This window comes from Spinacia oleracea, chromosome 6, assembly GCF_020520425.1.
Source record: "Spinacia oleracea cultivar Varoflay chromosome 6, BTI_SOV_V1, whole genome shotgun sequence".
In the NCBI taxonomy this organism is placed as follows: Eukaryota; Viridiplantae; Streptophyta; class Magnoliopsida; order Caryophyllales; family Amaranthaceae; genus Spinacia; species Spinacia oleracea.
The window spans coordinates 147221450-147240496 of record NC_079492.1 but is presented as its reverse complement, the minus strand read 5'-3'; the positions used below and the strand labels follow the sequence as shown (position 1 = coordinate 147240496).

Here is a 19047-nt window from a genome sequence, read left to right as displayed (position 1 = left end):
GTCTGACTGTAGTGATGATGAATATGAAGCAGCTAAGAAAAGAGTTAATGAGGTGAATAATAGGCTAACAGAAATAGCCCTGCAAGTCCAGAGGCAAATTGAACTAAATGGTAGGCCCGTTGAGAATGATGTACAGGAATTAAGTTGTAGAAAATGCAGAGGGTGGTTTTCAGAGTGAGTATGAAGATAGTGAAGATGAGATACACACACCACCAGATTTAGGGGATGAGGATCTGAGTTTTGTGGAAAGGAAGAAAAGGAGAGGGGTTCTTGTTGGTTCTGAAACTGACTTTTCTAAGTTTAAATGGGCTGTTGGGCAGAGATTTCCAAACAGGAAAGCATTTAAGGATGCAGTGGCAATGTATGGGGTGTTACAAGGCAGAAATTTGTATTTTAAAGTAAGTGACAGAAAAAGGCAGCAGAGATTAGGTGTTAAGTGTGTGAAAGGGTGCCCATTTTATCTCTACGCTTCTTGGGATTCTAAAAGAGCTGTTCTGGTTGTTAAAAGGGTGGTAGGAGAGCATAGTTGCCATAGGAATATGAAGAAGAATAGGCAGTTGAAGGCTAAGTGGGTAGCTAAATAGTTTCTAGAAGTTTTCAAGACGAGACCGCATTGGCCAGCTAAAGAGATTAAGGAGGCAGTGAGAAGGGCTTTCAAAGTGTTGATTAGGAGGACACTTGCTTATAAGATTAAGTATTCTGCCCACACTTTTTTACATGGCTCAATGCATGATCATTACATGAAAGTTGGTGGGTATATTGAAGCACTAAAGTCAACTAGCCCGGGAACGGAGATTGAGTTGGTCACAGACCCAACCAAAGAGTGTATCCCACCTGTATTTCAAAGGTTATTCACATGTTTTGAAGGGTTGCAGAAGGGGTGGAAAGAGGGGTGCAAGAAGGTTATATGTGTCGACGCTTGTTTTTTGAAGACTTTCCTTGGTGGTAAGTTGTTGGTTGCTGTTGGTCGAGACGGGAACGATCAAATGTATCCCATTGCCTGGGCAGTTGCTGAGGGTGAGAACAACTATTCTTGGGAATGGTTCTTGAAGCATCTTCAGAATTGTCTTGACCTAGGAGATGGTTCAGGCATTGCTTTGATTTCTGATGAACACGTGGTACGTATAAATCTGTTTTCAGTTTACTATTTATTCTTCTTGTTTTTAGTTCCCTTCTTGTTTACTTCTTGTTCTCACTTTTGAATATCCTTCATGTTTTCATTAATTTCAGTTTACTTTCTAATTAGCTTGAATAATGGGTAGTAGTTTCAGTTTGCTTTGCTACATTGATGTCTGATTTGTAGGTAGTAACCTCAGTAGTTTAGTTAGTGTGTTAGTCTTATTTTGTGTGTTGTTTGTGCTACATAACAGGGTATACTCCATGGTGTAGCTGTTGTATTCCCTAAGGATGAGCATAGGCATTGTGCAAGACACATTTTTGCTCACTGGCACAAGGCATTTAAAGGGGATGAAATGAAGTTGCAGTTTTGGAAAATTGCAAAAGCATATAACTTGACAGACTTCAATGATGCACTGGCTGAACTTGGTGAGATGAACGAGGAAGCAGTGACTAAATTCAACTCATACAACCCTAAATTGTTCTGCAGAGCTTACCTTGATTGCACTATGAAGTCAGATGCCATCACAAGCAACATGGCGGAAACATTCAACGGATATATCATAAATGCGAGGACGAAGCACTTGTTGTACATGCTGGAAGACATCAGATTGGCTTTGATGCAGAGGCTTGTTTTAAAAAGGCAAGAGATGGAGAAGTCCAGTTCTGTTTTGTGTCCTAGAATTCAGCAGAAACTTGAGAAGGAGAAGACTAAAGCAGCAAATTGTGAGGTCATTCCATCTACTGACAGTGTGTTCAATGTGAACTACTACTTGGATCAGTTGGTAGTTGATTTGGAAGCGAGGACATGCAGCTGTAGGATGTGGAATATGCTTGGAATACCTTGCTGTCATGCCATTGCATGCATATATATTTCCTCAACAAAGAGGCCGAAGAATTTGTAGAAGGATGCTATAAAAGGGAAAACTACTTGAAAGCATATTTAGGTACATTTCTGTTTTAGTTCCTGATGTGCTTCATTTATTTCAGTGTACAACAAATGGAAGCATGTTCTCACTTAGACACTTCTCACTTAGACACGTAACACTTAGACACGTAACTTTTGTTCTAACTTTTCATGTTCTCACTTAGACACGTAACTTTTGTTCTAACTTTTCATGTTCTCACTTAGACACGTAACACTTAGACACGTAATTTTTTGTTCTAACTTTTCATGTTCTCACTTAGACACGTAACACGTAGACACGTAACTTATGTTCTACTCGTGTTTTGAGTTTGGCATTTGTTACTTGTTTGTACAGGTTCAATACCAGCTATTGAAGGTGAAAGGTATTGGCCTAGGGTGGACCGTGCTTTAGATCCTCCCCCGATTAAAATTGGACCGGGGAGACCTAGGACCAAAAGGATCAAGGGTCCAACGGAGGATCCGAAGAAGCCTAGAACTTTGACAAGAACTGGCATGGAGATGACATGCAGTACATGCCATGTTAAGGGCCACAACAAACGACGATGCCCCAACAGGGAGACTGCTCCAGCTGCCCCAACTGAACCACAACCAAAGAGGCCAAGAGGTAGACCGAGGAAAGATGGTCAACCTCCTGTCTCACACTCACATGTTACATCAACTACCCCACAACAATCAACTGATCACCACAGTGCAACTGCACAGCCAACCCAACTTGGAAGAGGTGGTAGAATGTGTCGAGGTGGAGCAGGTTCAAGGGGAGGTGGAGCAGGTTCAAGGGGAGGAAGAACAACTTCAGCAAGAGGAAGGGGCAGAGGGTCAAGGGGAGGGAGGACAACTTCAGCAAGAGGAAGGGGCAGAAACCAGGTGAGTTTGCAGGCCCTTGTGTTGTTTTATTTATTCCCCAATTTTTTTTTACACTTAAACACGTAAACGCGTACTCGGGTTTTCCATACGAACAATGACAGTCATATCTAGGTTCTGGTTTGAATTTGTTGTTATTTTCCTTTCAGGTCTGATAGTCTGATTGTGTGTGTCCATTCTTTGTGTTTGCGTTGCAGGTTCCAATTGGTGTTGGGATGTACATTGCTTCAGATGGGTCAGCATATACCAATGTAAGTGTTTTTTTTTAGTACATGTCATTTGCTGTCAGCATGCCTTATACAGTCACTCATGCCTATAAGTGTATTTGCAGCAAGGTGGCAGTAGTTATGCACAGCCTAGACCAGTGGATAGCCAAGCAACACAATCAAGCCAAGCCTCGACAGTGTACCAAGCAACTCAGTAGCATATTTAGCTCAAGAGTACACCAAACTTCAGTGGAATGACAACTCAATATCATGTTTAGATTGACAACTTTTGTGTATGCCAAAACTGTAGTGGAATTTCAATTTAGGTGTTCACTAATCCCTGATATTTTGGATTCAAACAACATTGTGCCCTCCTTTTGGTTTATTGTTGTTGTAACAGTTTGTGATGTTCAACATTAAACATTAATCATATGCTTTCAATTTGAATCATTCAATTTTGTGCAAACAAATGCTTCTTTACTTCTTCATTAAACATCACCATGAGCCATTACAATTGACAAAGACAATGTAAACGCTTAGTCGGGTGATCGTCCTAATTCAACAACTACTTCAAATACATAATTATGATGCAAAAAAACACCCAAGAGCATAACAGAGCCATGGAGAAATTCTTCTCATTTCTAGAGGTGTTCATAAGTTCAATGCGTGTGTGGCGAAACTCGATTTTAATTTCCTGATTCTCTTCCTCAAGGCTATCTTTCTTCACCTGCAATTTTTTGATTTTCTCTGCCATCAAACGTTGCTCGACCTCCAACTTTGCTATGACATAATCCTTCTCCGAAATTGTACATTGTAGCTCTTCAATTTGATTATTTTCAGGAAGAATCCATCTGAAAAATTGACATGTGGTACGCTACACCAATCCATCAGAAAATACTGAATTTTTCCCCAATTTTTCCACAATTTTAAAACCTATTAATTTCAACAAATTAAAAAATTTAATGAATGAAAAATTAAAATCAAGGATTATTGCACACTTACTGGCCATAAAGGGCATCCATGGAACTTCATTCCAATGTTAGGGCCATGTTTAACAGTCCGCACAACCGAATCATTACCACACTCGCATTTCAATGTACCCCGTGAATTTTGAGAAGCTCCAGACCCAGTTGAACTTTGCCCCTTACGAGATTCCATTCAGGTTTGATTTTTTTGAAAAAAAAAAATTTAAGCTTAGCCTTCTTCAATGGTGAAGAAGATGCGTTGGGGAAGAAGTAGGGGATGAAGAAGAGGGGACTGAGGTTTTGAATGGGGGGAGGGTAAAATATAGCTGGAAAAAAAGGGGACCCACATACTTTTATAACGGTTATTAGCCACGTCAGCAAAGTGACCGGCTTCACCTGCTTCGTAACAGGTTGGGAGCATTACGTGTCAAAGGGGTATAAAGGTTAGATTAACACAGAATAATCAAAAGGTTGGATTATTTTTGGAAAATGGCTCAAAGGTTGGATTATTTAAAGTAAATAATCCTTAACTATATATGTTTCTAAATATATTAGAATAAAATTTATACTAAATTAAGTTATTCTGATTGATTAAATCAATCAATTAATATATTCTATTAAGGATAATATATCAATGAGATATAATCTCCTTGATTATAGACTTAGAATCAATTAATATATTCCAAGTCTATAATAAAGGAGATTTTATCTACTTGATATATTATCCTTAATATCTTCAATGAATGAGGTCCACAATGGACCTCTCCCAGTGTCTTGTCATGCGGTGCTAGCCACACTTTAATAATTTTAACATTTTATTTTTAATGGTTTAAAAATAAGCAGGTCAAACGCGTGAATCAGTTTTATCATGTTTATGTTGACTTTTATCGAATTTCTTAAATGATCTCTCTACACAGCCTATGATCCATTGGCGTGCCTTTCAAACATTGTGTCTGACTTTCGTACCGTATCGAGTAAATTTTGTGTCTGCTCGACCCATGCCCCATCTACACACCTACACGTAGATCTACGTACACCTGCACCAAAACGCAAAAATATTAAAGCAAAACGCAAAAAAGCAAAAAAAGGAAAAAGAACATAATAAACTAAACAGAAAGAACATGATAGAGTAAACGAAAAGAACATTATCCAAAACCTGAAAAGAACATTAATGTTAAAAAAAACTAATGAAAAGGTAAAAAACGAAAAGAATATTTTCTCTCTCCAGATAAACTATAAAAAGAACAACTACTTTTCAAAAAGAACATCATGATAGAGTAAACGAAAAAAACATTAACCAAAACCTGAAAAGAACACTAATGTTAAAAAACCAAATAAAAGGTAAAAAACGAAAAGAATATATTTTCTCTCCTGATAAACTATAAAAAGAACAACTATTTTTCAAAAAGAACATCATGTGAAAAATGCAATACAAAAACAACAAAAAAATCAGAAAGAATTGAACATGATATAGTAAACGAAAAGAACATTAACCAAAACCTGAAAAGAACACTAATATTAAAAAAACTAATGAAAAGGTAAAAAACGAAAAGAATATATTCTCTTCCCTGATAAATTATAGAGAACAACTATTTTTCAAAAAGAACATCATGTGAAAAATGCAACAAAAAAACAACAAAAAAATCAGAAAGAACATAATAGAATAAATTAAAAGAACATTAACAAAAACCTGAAAAGAACATATCAAGTAAAACACTAGTATTAACAAATCAGACAAAAGGTACAAATATGAAAAGAACATATTCGTTCTCATTTAAAATTTTATAAAAAGAACATCATGAGAAAAATGTAGGATAAATAGAACAAGATAGTCAAATATTGATAATAATACTTGAAAAATTAAAAAAAAGCGTCAAAAAACCTCAAAAGAACATAAACCATTAAAATTAAAGAACAAAAAAACTCAAAATTAATAATAAAAAAAAAAACAGAAAACTACAGGGGAAAAAAGCAACATATGTGAAAGAACAACAAAAGTAAAAGAAAAGAACAATAAACAAAAGTAAAAGAACAACAAAAGAACAATTTTATTTAAAGAATGTAAATGAAAAAGAACCATGCACCAAAGTTTGGAATAAAGAACAACATTATTTTTAAGATTAATGTTCTTTTAAAAGGTCTTTTTGTTCTTTTTAATAAAACGACGATACTTGGAAGGACGAAAATTATATTTCAATGAAAGAATTATGTGTATGTTCTTTTAAAAGTTGTTATTATACTTCTAATACAATTTATTTTTAAGATTAAAAATGTGTTTTAATTCCGTTATTTTATTTATCAAAAATAACTCAACACAACACTGTAAATTAATATGTAAAAGAACAAACAATGCTGATGACACAGAAATAATATGTTAAAAAAAAGAACATTAGAATTTAAAAAGAACATAGAAATAAGAACAAGGAAGTGTACCTCAATCACCCGATGCACATTCATCAGCAGCATCAATATCTTTGAATCGATAAAAAAAAATACAAAAACTAGCGAAATTAAACTAGTATTTTGCTTAATTAGCTAGTTTTCGATAAACGAAATTCAATTAAAATCACATGTTAGAGAGAGAAGGAGGAGAAAATGTATTTCGAACTTTCTCTCTCATAAAATCTCTCTTTTGTTGAGAGAAAATAAAACCTCTCCTCTTTCTCTCTCTAAAATGTGTTTCTAAAATGAGAAATGATTGAATTCAATAGGAGAAATGTTATATATATAGAAAAAGAAAAATAAAACAAATAAAAAAAAGAGGAGGAAGGAGAAGAAATATAAGCAGTGTTCATAATCAGAACGGTGCACTTTTGTTGGGGTACAAATATGAAAAGAACATATTCGTTCTCATTTAAAATTTTATAAAAAGAACATCATGAGAAAAATGCAGGATAAATAGAACAAGATAATCAAATATTGATAATAATACTTGAATTTTTTTTTCAAAAAAAACGTTGAAAACCCTAAAAAGAACATAAACCATAAATAAAAGAACAAGAAACTCAAAATTAATTAAAAAAAACAGAAAACTACAGGGGGGAAAAGCAACATATGAGAAAGAACAACAAAAGTTAAAAAAAAGAACATTCAAAATCTGCATGAATACTAATAAAAGACACAAAGAACATTACCAGTACATAAAAGAACAACAACAAAGCCTAAATGAACATATTAAGATAGAGAAACGAACAACTACAAAAGAATTTCAAAACAGTACCAAAAGAACTGCGAAATAATTGTGAAGTAATTGCGAAATCATAATCATCAAAATCATCAAAATATATAATCTAAATACATTCATCAAAGTAATTGAAAAATTAGATAACTGCGAAATAAAAATCATCAAAACATGTAATTCGTTATTAAAAAAAATTGAAAAATCACCTTCACAAATCTGATTATCAGCTGAGGAATTCAAATTTTAAAAAGAAGAATCAATAGAATTTGATATTGGAGTAGAAAAATCAACCAATATCTGAGAATTTTCCATTATTTTCTCTCTCTAAAATTAAACTTACAGTTTATCATAGTTTCTCTCTCCTCTTCACAAATTCTGATTTCAAAATTATGAAAAATACATGAATATATACCCGCAAAAAGAAGCGAAAACAAAAGAACATAGTAAAACACAGCGGAATAGAACATAGCATTCTTTGTTCTTTTTTTTAAACAAAAAAAAGTTCGTTTGTTCTTTTGTTCAACAAAAGATGTTCTTTTCTTCTCCAAATTTAATAAAAAGCGCGTTTTGTATTTAATGGTTGTCGTTTTGGTACCAGTGCACCAAGAGCACGGTGCACAAGCCTACACCATCAAATTTGCGCTACACACATAACTATATTATTTCTTTATACAATGGCCAAACTTCGCAGGTTTGACCTAATAATATGCTGGGCCATGCCATCTTTAGTTGGGTTATTTATTCTGGGTTATCTGGAATTCCTGATACTACTTTAACCTAAAAACAACCGTCCTCCGCCACTCTACCTCCCTCTTGAAACTCAAAAAACGAGAACAATAAAATCACACTCCGAAATGCAAATGCTTGAAGCAATCGAATCCATGGAGAATTTACAAATCAACAATGAAGAAGAAGATAGACTGAGCTCTCTCCCAGAAACCCTCCTCGAGAAAATTCTGGAATTCGTCCCATTCAAATCCGCCGCCGCCACTTCCGTCTTATCCCAACGGTGGCGCCACCTTTGGACCCACCACCCCCACCCCGCCTTAACTCTCTCCGACGAAAACATCCACGAACAAATCATCAGCGTCAATCGTATCTTCGACCGCCTCGACTGCCTACCAATCCAAACCTTTGAGATCTATTACCCTTCTAACTTAACCGATTATTATTCAAATCGTTTTCCCGTGGCTTTGGATTACTGGGTTTCTCGATTATACAAACATAAAAGTATCACCAAAATCAAGCTAGACATCCGCCCCAAAAACGATCGGCGTGGTATTCCCCCTGATATTAATTTATCATCCCGTATTTTTCAATCTCAAACCCTAGAACACCTTGAATTGTTTGGATCTTTTGCCTGCTTTTTCCCTGAATATGCTCGAATTAATCTTCCTAATTTGAAGAAGATGGTGTTATTCGGTGTTTATTTGGACGACAACTTGCTGCGAAACTTATTCAAGTCTTGCCCATTATTGGAAGATTTATTCCTCTCGAGTTTAAGTAGTTTGACAAGGATGGATCCAATTTTTAATATTTCATCTTCGAATTTGAAGTCATTGAGCATCGGTCACGAATACTCCGCCGAATTCGTGATCGATGCTCCTATTCTAGAGTTCATCGAAGTACGTGGTCGTGTTGCGTCATATCGTTTTGTAAAGGAATTAGGTAAACTACGAGAGACGACTCTTGGAATTACGCTTCCTATCACACGAATAGATGAACTCAAAGATGCAAGTAATTTTACCCGAATACCGACATTTTTTACAGGGATTTCTAATGTTGAGTCCATTCATTTTGACAAACCAAACTTACCCTGGATGTTTCCTTAGAAAAAGAAGGGTTTATGGATCCACCAATTCCTCTAAGTGAGCAAGCTAGAGTGGATAGAATTATCAGGTGTCGAAGCTAATGAGGTTCATATAAATTTGGTGAAATGCATTATTTGTAATGCAAGTGTTTTGGAGCAATTTCACATTTCTTGTTCTGCTCATCTTGTGGAGGAAGAAAACAACTTCATTCGGAAATCGATCACGCTTCGAAGGAGCTACGTATCTTGTGAGATTAAGTTTGAAGGTGATCCTGTCATTGCATCTGAAATTGAGTCATTTGTTTATCAGATTATTGTGTAGTCATTAAATTGCACATTTTAATCTGTTTGTTCTAATCAATAATTTGATGTCATGTTGAACAATGCTACGATAAAAGTTTAGTTTAATCTGTTTTTGCTTCTATTGTTGATTTTGTTTCCTATCTTTGTTTTGATATGATTTTTTTGGGTCAAGATCTGAGTTCGACAAGTTTGATTTATCTTACATTATAGATTTTAGGAAATTTTGTGAAGCACTACCTTAAGTTTTGGATGTTTTGTGAATTACTACCTTATAATTTTTTTTTTATATTTTCTTACCTTTAAGTTTGATATATGTTTTAGTAACACTACCTTGTAATAGAAAACATTAAATCTCTCCGTTTGTGGTTTGTGGGTCCCAACCCAACGACTTTATTCCATTTTTCTTTCCACTTTTCTCAATCTCTGGATTAACTTTTAGTACTCAGTTGTAATTCACGTAGAAATTACTTGTATGATGGACTATGAGTCTATATATGTTACAAAGTTTTAAAAATCAAATATAATGAACATGAAAGTAAAGACTACTAATAATAAAAATTATTGATATTTTTCGGCTACAAAATACATCTATATATTTTTTGATCAACTAATAAACCTATTTATGTTTATTGACTGTCTAATACTCCGTCTATTTTACTAATAGATTGCAAGTGCTTATAGTAAGCCGGTGATTTTTGGAGGGAGTAAACTAATTTTTACTGATTCGTATATGTAATCGATTGGACAAAAATTTGGATGTGCATGTATTTTTTTCAATGGCGAAACGATATATTTCAGTAACTGTAAGACATATCATTTTGGAAGGGACCCTAATCCCTTATTTCGCCTAGGGCCTCTAAAAAATCAGGACCGGGCCTGATTAAATGGCTAAAGGGAGTATTAGGGAGACTTGAGTATCAGAAATAGCCGATTAGCAGATCCAAAGATTTTGTTAAAGAGGCAGATCAGCAACACAAAAACCATTTATATTCATAACCTAGAGTGTTGCACTAGTTTTTTAAGACTTAAGAGGCTTCTAGTTTGCAGCTAACTACGCATACTACAGAGTACAGACTATGTCATATCTTATATGTGATCTTATTTAAATACACACATAGAATTTTAGGTGCAACACAATGTTAGAATTTTAGGTGCAACACAATGTTTAAAAGTAATGGAAGTCTTTAGCACTGGTTAATTACTATTGAACACGAACACTTAAAAGTAATCCACTTGTTGAGCAGGAACCAGGAAGGGATCAACAGACTATAGATGCATTGCAAGTCAATAAGCAAATAAAAAAACTAAGGTTGACAGCAACCATTCATGAGAATTCATAGAGAGCAGGAATTGATATATGCTGATGCATTTATTCATGAGTTTAAGACTTGCCTTCCATTCTTGGATTGTCAGATGTGTAACCAGATGTAATCATGCAGGATTCTAATATTTGAAGGTAACAATCAATCCAGTTTGAGACTTATCATGACGGGACACACGGATGTAATGTCCAACAAACTCTACCTCATTAGGTAGGGAACTCTTTGGAACCCTGACCAACATGTTATATATCTCGTATTCCCCCCATAGTTGACGTCTTCTACAGTCATCACCATCATCAAAGTTGCGAAAAGAGGAAATATAAAGCCTCTTTAAGACATTTTCCTTACTAAGAATGTAATCTACCAATTTTGGAATACATGAATTCTCCTCATTGCCCTCCACCTCCTCCAATATTTCTATGCACTTGAGCTTACTTAACAAGTACACGGGTATTGGATCTTGATCACCTTTGTAGTATTCGCAACCTTCAGTTAAATCCATGATAAGATGAGTCAGATTATGAAAACTCGACCAAATATTTACATTTGCACCCAAGTAATTGAGGGCACTGAAGATATCAAGGCCATTTGACAGGCGAATAGACTTAATACTTGAAAGCCCTTGAAATAGTTGTGGAATTTGGCTAAAAATTAAAATCAGTTTCTCCAATACAAAAATCCCAAATTTCAATATGTGCAGCAGACAATCTAATTGGATACTTGACAAACCTAACAACTTGAACAAATTCATGAATTACAATGCGTTCTAGCATAGGTACATCAAGCACAAACTCTGGGTCAGCGTGTACTGTGTTTCCCTCAAGAATCAAATTCTGAGATGATATAAACATAACTTGAGTCTCCGCCAAATTTAAGTATGACAAAGATAGAACTTCCAAAAGTGGGCAAGACTCTATTAATGACCACAACTTACCAGCTTCTATCGGGTCCAAATAAAGAAAAGTCAAGTATAGCTTCTTCAACTTGGGAAAACTAACAGTTACAATTTCAGGAAATTTGCAGGAAAAATGTCCACTCAAGCTAAGCTTTACTAATGATTGCATTTCAAATAAACAAGTTGGCAAATTAACTAGAGGGTTTACAGAAGAATCAAGGATTAACTTGAACTTAGCCACATTTCGGGCGCAAATTAGAGGAATCCATGAATTCAATGACACAGAGAAAAGTTGGGATGATTCCACACTTGAGATACAGGTGAAAAGATAGAAGTTTTGTATGTGCGGGGAGGTGAGCTGCTGGAGGATGTGATCCACTTGAGAGCAATTAGAGCCGTCCACGAAGAGCTCGGAGAGTTGGGTCCAGAGGTGGCGCCACCCGTGAGATAAGGCGGAGGTAGCGGCGGCGTTATTAAGAGGTAGGAGAGACAGAATTTCGACCAAAAGGGCGTCGGGGAGTGAAGATATTCTGTCTAATTCTTCACAATTGTTACCACCACTGCTGCTTCCATGGTTAGTGCTGCAATTCTTGGTGCAATTGCCGCAATTTGAGAGAGTTTCCGCCATTTTTTTAGGGTGATTTCTGTGGACCAGAGCTTTTAGGGTTTTACAATCGTTGTCTTTTCTTGTTGTATAATCACCCCAAATCTAATATATATACGGAGTATCTAATATATAAAGGGGCTTACTATTTACCGACACATATTAGTCAAAATCGCCCAATTTATTTACCCATATGACCTTCTTTATTTACCTCCTCATTCAACATTTACCCATGTACCCGGCCCAAATCTAACCACCACCGCTGGCCACCACTGCCGACCACCACCTCCGGCCACCATCACCGGCCACTACCATCACGTCGTAGGCTACATAATGGTCGAGTCTTCGATCACAAGAGTTTTTTTTTTTTCGAATTTTTTTTAGAAACTTATGCATTTTTAGCTTGTACCATGGTATAGGCTTATGAATTTCAAGCTTGTACCATGGTACAGACTTATGAGTTTTTAGCTTCGACCATGGTATTGACTTATGCAGTTTAAGCTTGTACAAAGGAGCTAAAAATATATAAGCTTATACCATGATACGAGCTAAATATTCATAAGTCTATATTATTTAAAATTTTAATTTGTTGTTGCATTTGATTTAATGTAATTCGAAATAAAAAATAGAGAATTATGAATTTTTAGCTCCTTCCATGGCACGGGCTTATGAATTTTAAGCTCCTTCCATGGTACAAGCTTAAATTGCATAAGTCAATACCATGGTCGAAGCTAAAAACTCATAAGCCTGTACCATGCTACAAGCTTAAAATTCATAAGCCTATACCATGGTACAAGCATAAGTTTCTAAAAAAATTCCGGACAAAAAAAAAGAACTTTTGTGAAGACTCGGTCATTTTGTCGCCTACGACGTGATAGTGGTGGTCGGAGGTAGTGTCGGCGATGGTGGCCGGAGGTGGTGGGAGAGAATTGGAAAGTAAGAATAAATAAGGGTACTAATGGAAAATAAGGGAAAATAGTGGGACGGTTTTGAGTAATATGGGGCGGTTTTTAGCGTTCCACTATACGGTGATTCAGCCAATGAAAAATCAGATTTTAAAGTTATTTTTAAATTAAAAATTTGAGAGTCACGTATATAATTAATAAGGTGTTATGTAGATATTTTAATTAATTAATTACTATATATACAACTCTAGCTAAAATCAAACACTCCAATAATTAAAATAAATCTAAAATAAAATTCTATCCAAAATCAACACCAATCTAAAATTAAATTCTATCCAAAATCAAACATTAATCCAATATAAGAGCGCCGCATAGGAAATTTAATGGTTTCGGCCAATGAAAAATAAGATTTCGAAACATTTTTGAATAAAAAAGTCGAGTGCCACCAAGATAAAGAATTAGGAATCCGTAGATATTTTATTAATTAATTACTAATATTACACATATACAAATCTTACACTCTACTCCCTCCGTCCCGGAATACTCGACCCGGTTTGACAGGCACAGAGTTTAAGGGACTTGAATTGACTTATTTAATTTAATAGTTAGTAGTTGATAGTGGGGTATTATTTTAATGTACGTAGTTAGTGAGAGGTGGGTTAAGAGGTGGGGTTGGGGGAGAGTAGGGGTTGAATTTTTAATTATTTTTTGTATGGAATAAGGGGTAGGTGGGTTAATAGGGGTGGAGTGAGAAATAATATAATATTGTTAGAATATTTCCATTTTTAGAAACAGGTCAAGTATTAAGGGACGGCCCGATAAGGAAAACAGGTTAAGTATTCCGAGACGGATGGAGTAATAATTAAAAAAAATACGGTTTATGGAGTAGTATATATAGTAAAACTAAATTAATAAAGGTTTTCATGATAGTAATTCAACAAAAGTCAAACTTAGTTATATATATCCAACCCAATAAGCAAAAAGGATGAAATGCCCACCTTAATTTAGCCATAGTGAAAAAAGTTTAGCGGCGGAATGTAATCGGTCAATGATTATTTACCTATGCACCTAGTACATAGGAAACCGTTTTAGAAAATAATCAATGATTAAATTATTAATTGAGGGGGTGTACCAAACTTGAAATTTATGTTGTTAAAATAAAATTAAGATACCAAAAAAAGCAATCCATCATTCTAATCTAATAATGGAGTTGTTGTCCTTTAGAGTTGGGTGTAGCATTGGGGGTTGTAGATTTAGTTACGTTGTTTGATTAAGGAATGATCGAATGAGTAATAATTATGGGAAGGTCATGTGTTATTGGGTTGTCCTTTGGTTGTGGAGGGTAGTTTTTGTTATCCCTTCTTTTACATTAGCGTTGAGGGTTGTTCTTATATAGCGCTTTTAAAAACCAGTATCTGAACGCTGCTCCTCATTTTATGGGGTTTCATAACATGCTAATCCATTTCTGTTTTGCCACTTGTGAGAAAAACACAAGGTCTACGAGCCTAGCCTACCAGCATTGTCTCTTTGTCGCTCCTTTCTATGTTTTCCTAATTCTACAGGTACTTCCGAGAGACTCCTACTTAAAATTGACCTAACATCACCACCATCTGCTATAAAGAAAACTCAGTCGCAAATAGCCTTGGTCAAGACATCGCATCATAGCTGGTGCAAGCAAGACATTTTCAACAATCATGGGCTCAAGCGAGAAAAGCACTCTGCCCTTTATTTGTTAATTCATGTGTATTTTGTTGGTTTAGTATGTGTAATGGTCTATAAGGACCTTAGTATTGTGGTAGCACAAATTCTTATTTATAAGGGTTGTACAATAAATATTGTACACCGGAGTAAAAATTAACTCAAAATGCTTAAAAGTTAAGCTTATATATGTAAATTATCTATTTTTTAGTGATAATTTTTTTCATTTTAGTAGAACTTATTTCTTCAAAATCACTAATAATGTATAAAATTAATCATTTAACCATTTAAAATGTTTATCTATCAACTTTTTTTTATTAATATAAAAGTTAATCAAAACTAGGTTAAAGTTATAAAAGAATGGGTAAAAGTTATCTTTGTGTACAATAAATTTATTGTATACCTTGTGCGCGCAAGACATTTTCTTGTGGTAGAATCCACCAGTATAGTTGTGTAAAACTCTTTATTTATGTAAAATTTATCCTATGTCAATAAAAAAAACAAGGAAACTAGAGCTAGGATGGAGTATCAACTTAAAGTTAAGATGCAATTAAAGATAATCAGTTCATAAAGGATAGAAGAAGAAACTCACTGTCCAATAAAATTCACAAGGGGCGACTTGGGCAATGCAGAAATCTCAACAAAGAGATACAACTATGTTAGACGACTTAATGTAAATGTCTGACACGTCTGATTAATTTTTATTAAACCAGAAACTAGAAAACAAGTGATTACTGATTAACACTCTTTAGGTAATTTAAGGAGATTTTCAAAAATGAAATTGAGAAGTTTTAAGGAGTATCAACAACATATTTCACTGCATCAAATGGTGCCTAGAGAACTCATGGAAAGATGTAACAATTTTGTCAGATTGTCAAAGGGCGGTGCTGAGTATCAATGATGGGAATTCCCCAAAAGACAAACTGGCTAATGTATACTCACTGTGTAGGGAGTACCTGCAAAGGATTGATCAGGGAATACTATGGAGCGTGCCTTGGGAAAAAGTGAAGGATGCGGACTATGTTGCTAGAAATGCTAGAAATCTAAATTCTATGAATATTGGGCCTGTACCCCTTAACCCCCCCCCCAAAGGATTTGTTTGATCATGTGTATGACAAGAACAATGTTGCTTTTAGGCTACCCATGAGCATAGCAGAACATGGGAATGCTGACTCTGATGTAATAAACAATGGTAATTTTCTTATCTAAATGCTAGGTAATCTCAGTTAACCAAAAAAAACAACATATTCGTCAGTCGTGTTACATGTAATACACAAATTGACAGGAAGTTTGTGTAAGTCTTTACTACGCGACTCATAAATTAAGCGTTAAAATTTGAAGGACTCCAAGCTTCATGATGATCAATTTAGAAAGGGGAAAGGAAGAAGATGAAGAATGAATGAAGAAGAAAGAGTGAGATAGAAAAGATTTCAGATTCAAAGGTTGAAGCTTTGATACTTCAATGCATTAGTATTCTATTTCATTTTCACAAGCGTAGCTCTGATACCATGATAACTTGATCATCATCAAACACTGATGATTAAAGTTCAAACCTTGTGCATGAAATTCAGAACACAAATGCAGAAAAATAGAAGGAAGGGAAGCAAGGAGAGCTCTTGTATTATATTGGGCTTGCTTGCCTTACAAATATGCTGCACACACCTTATATAGTGCGGCTCACATACCAGAAATGTAGGAAAAACCCTACTAGCTTTGTACTATTTGGACAGCTCATCATTGGCACACACTCATGAGCACAAAAGGACAAAATACAGCTCTGAAGGACTAGAAAATAAAACAGAATAAAAAGCTTATTTATTTAGCTTAATTAATCTATTACCCTTCATTAACTTTCTTCTGGGAATAGTTCATATTTATATAACATTGACAGACCAAATTACAACGATGACAAAACAAATTGTAACTGCATTCATTTCCATTCATTTGACTGTCATATATATATATATATATATATATATATATATATATATATGTCTCACCAACGTACTCACGCATGACTCTAATCATCTAAGCGTTACAATCAATTGTCCATCTTGAAAGCTATCACCAAATACATGGACATACCAACCATCAAACTCAATCTTGCAAGTCAAAGAGATCCTTGGAAAGATGAGTAAATTCTTACAGAAGTTATATTCCTTCCATACCATACTTTCCTTAGATTCGTCAATGGAGATACATGTAATAATGTGAAGCTTCTCCAAAACATTAGCATTACCTAGAATAAATTTAATTGACTCCGCATCATCATCATCATCATCATCGATCACCCTTTTCCACCAAGGTTAACTTTATACTCTTGAGCTTAATTAACAAACATGAAAGAATCTTGGCACCCCAATTCCCATGTTCTGGAGTCACATATTCAAGATGAGTCAGATTACAAAAGAGTGACCAAATATTTGCATCCTTGGGGTTAAGGCTATTGAATATAGCAAGATTATCCCCAATGTCAATGGACCTTGCTTTCGAAATCCCTCGAAGAAGATCCGATATAAGATCCGATATGTTGGTAGTTAGATGATCAACTACTTCCACAGGACTATAAAAAAGAATCTCTGCCTTTTGTAAATTACATGGTATCTTGACAAAATAATATCCCTCCGTTTCTTTTTGTTGTATCCGTTTCCATTTTAAGCGTTTCATATTGTTGTATCCATTTAGAATCTATTCTATTTTTGGACATACATTTTATCCTAAAATACCCTTACATTTCTATCTAATTACCAAAATACCTAAATATTCTACCCATATTCCCACCTAATTTTCCCCACCCATAATATTTAATTCTTTTCCCTTCTCCATATACCCACTCTCTCACCTCCTTTATCACACATCATTATCACTTCTCTTTCTTACCTTATTTCTTTATTATTTTCTCACTTCTTTATTTATTATAATCTCTTACACCCAATCATTTCTCTTACACCAAATCATTACACTTATACCCATACAAACCAAGATTCCAATTTTCTTAAAAACCACACCAGATTCCAAATGGATACATCAAAAAGAAATGGAGGGAGTACAATGCAATACAATCTTCCATCCTAATCACTTCCAACAAGGATGCATCAATCGCAAATTTGCTACAGTACGACGATCCACCCATCTCAATTGTCAGTGATTTCAAACTTGGAGCTGAAATATCAATAAGTTGATCATCCTCCAAATTGAATTTCAAGAATAAAGTATGCAATAGTGGGCAAGATTTGAATTTCAAAGCCAGTCAGAGAAAGAGATTTCAAATTAGGAAGACTAACATTAACACATTCGGGCAGATTTAAAGGTGATCTCGGCCAACACAATTCCAGGTTGACAAGTGAACTGGTTTCAAAAATACAAGTTGGCAGAGGAATAAATTCTTCGTTAAATTGAGAAATTGAGACGGTTACCTTCAAATTTGACGGATTCCGCGAACAAAAGAGAGGGATCCATGAAACCAAAGACGCCGAAAAAACACGGAATTGGTCAATCTTTAAATGAGGGTGATAAAAATTAAAAAAGAGATCGAAGGTATGCATATTCGGGGAAGTGAGTTGCCGGAGAATGTGGTTGAAGGTGGTGACGTAATCATGAAAGTATTTGCGAAAATAATTGGTTATATGCTTAAACCTGGGAATTTCGCCAAAATAGTCGTTGAAGACAAGGATGGGAAGTTGGGTCCAAACGGGTACCCAACGGCGGGACAAGGCGGAGGTAGCGGCGGCGTTATTAAGAGGGAGGAGAGACAGAATTTCGACCAAAAGGACGTCTGGGAGTGCGCTTAATCTGTCTAATTCTTCGCAATTATTACCACCACTGGAGAGTTTTTGCCATGTTTAGGGCAATTTCTGTGGGTCAATAAGCTTGAATGACCGATCGGAAAAAAAACTTGCTAAAATTATTGGAGAATATATTATTTGATTGTGTCATGGTATTCGTGAGCATACGCCTCTATTTATATATATTACAAACTTATTGTCCTACACTTTGTAATATTCCTAAGTCCAATAGACTTCTAGCTCATATCAAATAACATAAATCTATCTCATATGATATTCTATGCGATAACTTTGTTATCCTTAACTCCCTCCGACAATTGTAACGGCAGTTTCACGAACATTGCGATTGGAAACATAAAGATATGTTCTATGTTAGCACCATATCAATCGGATAAATTGGTACTTCTCCATCTTTGTTGAAGTCGATATGCAAAACTCTATGATGTCGGATCCAATAAAAAAATTCTT

General features: G+C 35.1%; 3 protein-coding genes across 5 annotated transcripts; 1 reads left to right on the top strand and 2 right to left on the bottom strand.

Annotated features, from left to right (window-relative positions):
* Nucleotides 1-3676: 3676 nt before the first annotated feature.
* Nucleotides 3677-4269, bottom strand: LOC130463693 (uncharacterized). Its single transcript, XM_056832902.1, has 2 exons — nucleotides 4114-4269; nucleotides 3677-3985 (listed from the first exon to the last, which is right to left on the bottom strand). The coding sequence occupies exons 1-2, from the start codon at nucleotides 4267-4269 to the stop codon at nucleotides 3677-3679; spliced, it is 465 nt and encodes a 154-aa protein (XP_056688880.1).
* Nucleotides 4270-7630: 3361 nt separating this feature from the next.
* LOC130464010 (FBD-associated F-box protein At4g10400-like) lies at nucleotides 7631-9763 on the top strand. The gene has a single exon (XM_056833333.1). The coding sequence runs from the start codon at nucleotides 8112-8114 to the stop codon at nucleotides 9087-9089; it is 978 nt and encodes a 325-aa protein (XP_056689311.1). The 5' UTR covers nucleotides 7631-8111; the 3' UTR covers nucleotides 9090-9763.
* A 763-nt stretch (nucleotides 9764-10526) lies between these two features.
* On the bottom strand, nucleotides 10527-18731 carry LOC110787873 (putative F-box protein At2g39415). Of its 3 annotated transcripts, none has more exons than XM_056833862.1 (2): nucleotides 18211-18731; nucleotides 10527-11178 (listed from the first exon to the last, which is right to left on the bottom strand). In XM_056833862.1, the coding sequence occupies exons 1-2, from the start codon at nucleotides 18251-18253 to the stop codon at nucleotides 10814-10816; spliced, it is 408 nt and encodes a 135-aa protein (XP_056689840.1). In that variant the 5' UTR covers nucleotides 18254-18731; the 3' UTR covers nucleotides 10527-10813. The 3 variants fall into 3 exon arrangements, with proteins under 3 accessions (XP_056689840.1, XP_056689838.1, XP_056689839.1); XM_056833860.1 differs by lacking the exon at nucleotides 18211-18731 and adding an exon at nucleotides 11796-12717; XM_056833861.1 differs by lacking the exon at nucleotides 18211-18731 and adding an exon at nucleotides 11815-12713.
* Between the last annotated feature and the right edge of the window lie 316 nt (nucleotides 18732-19047).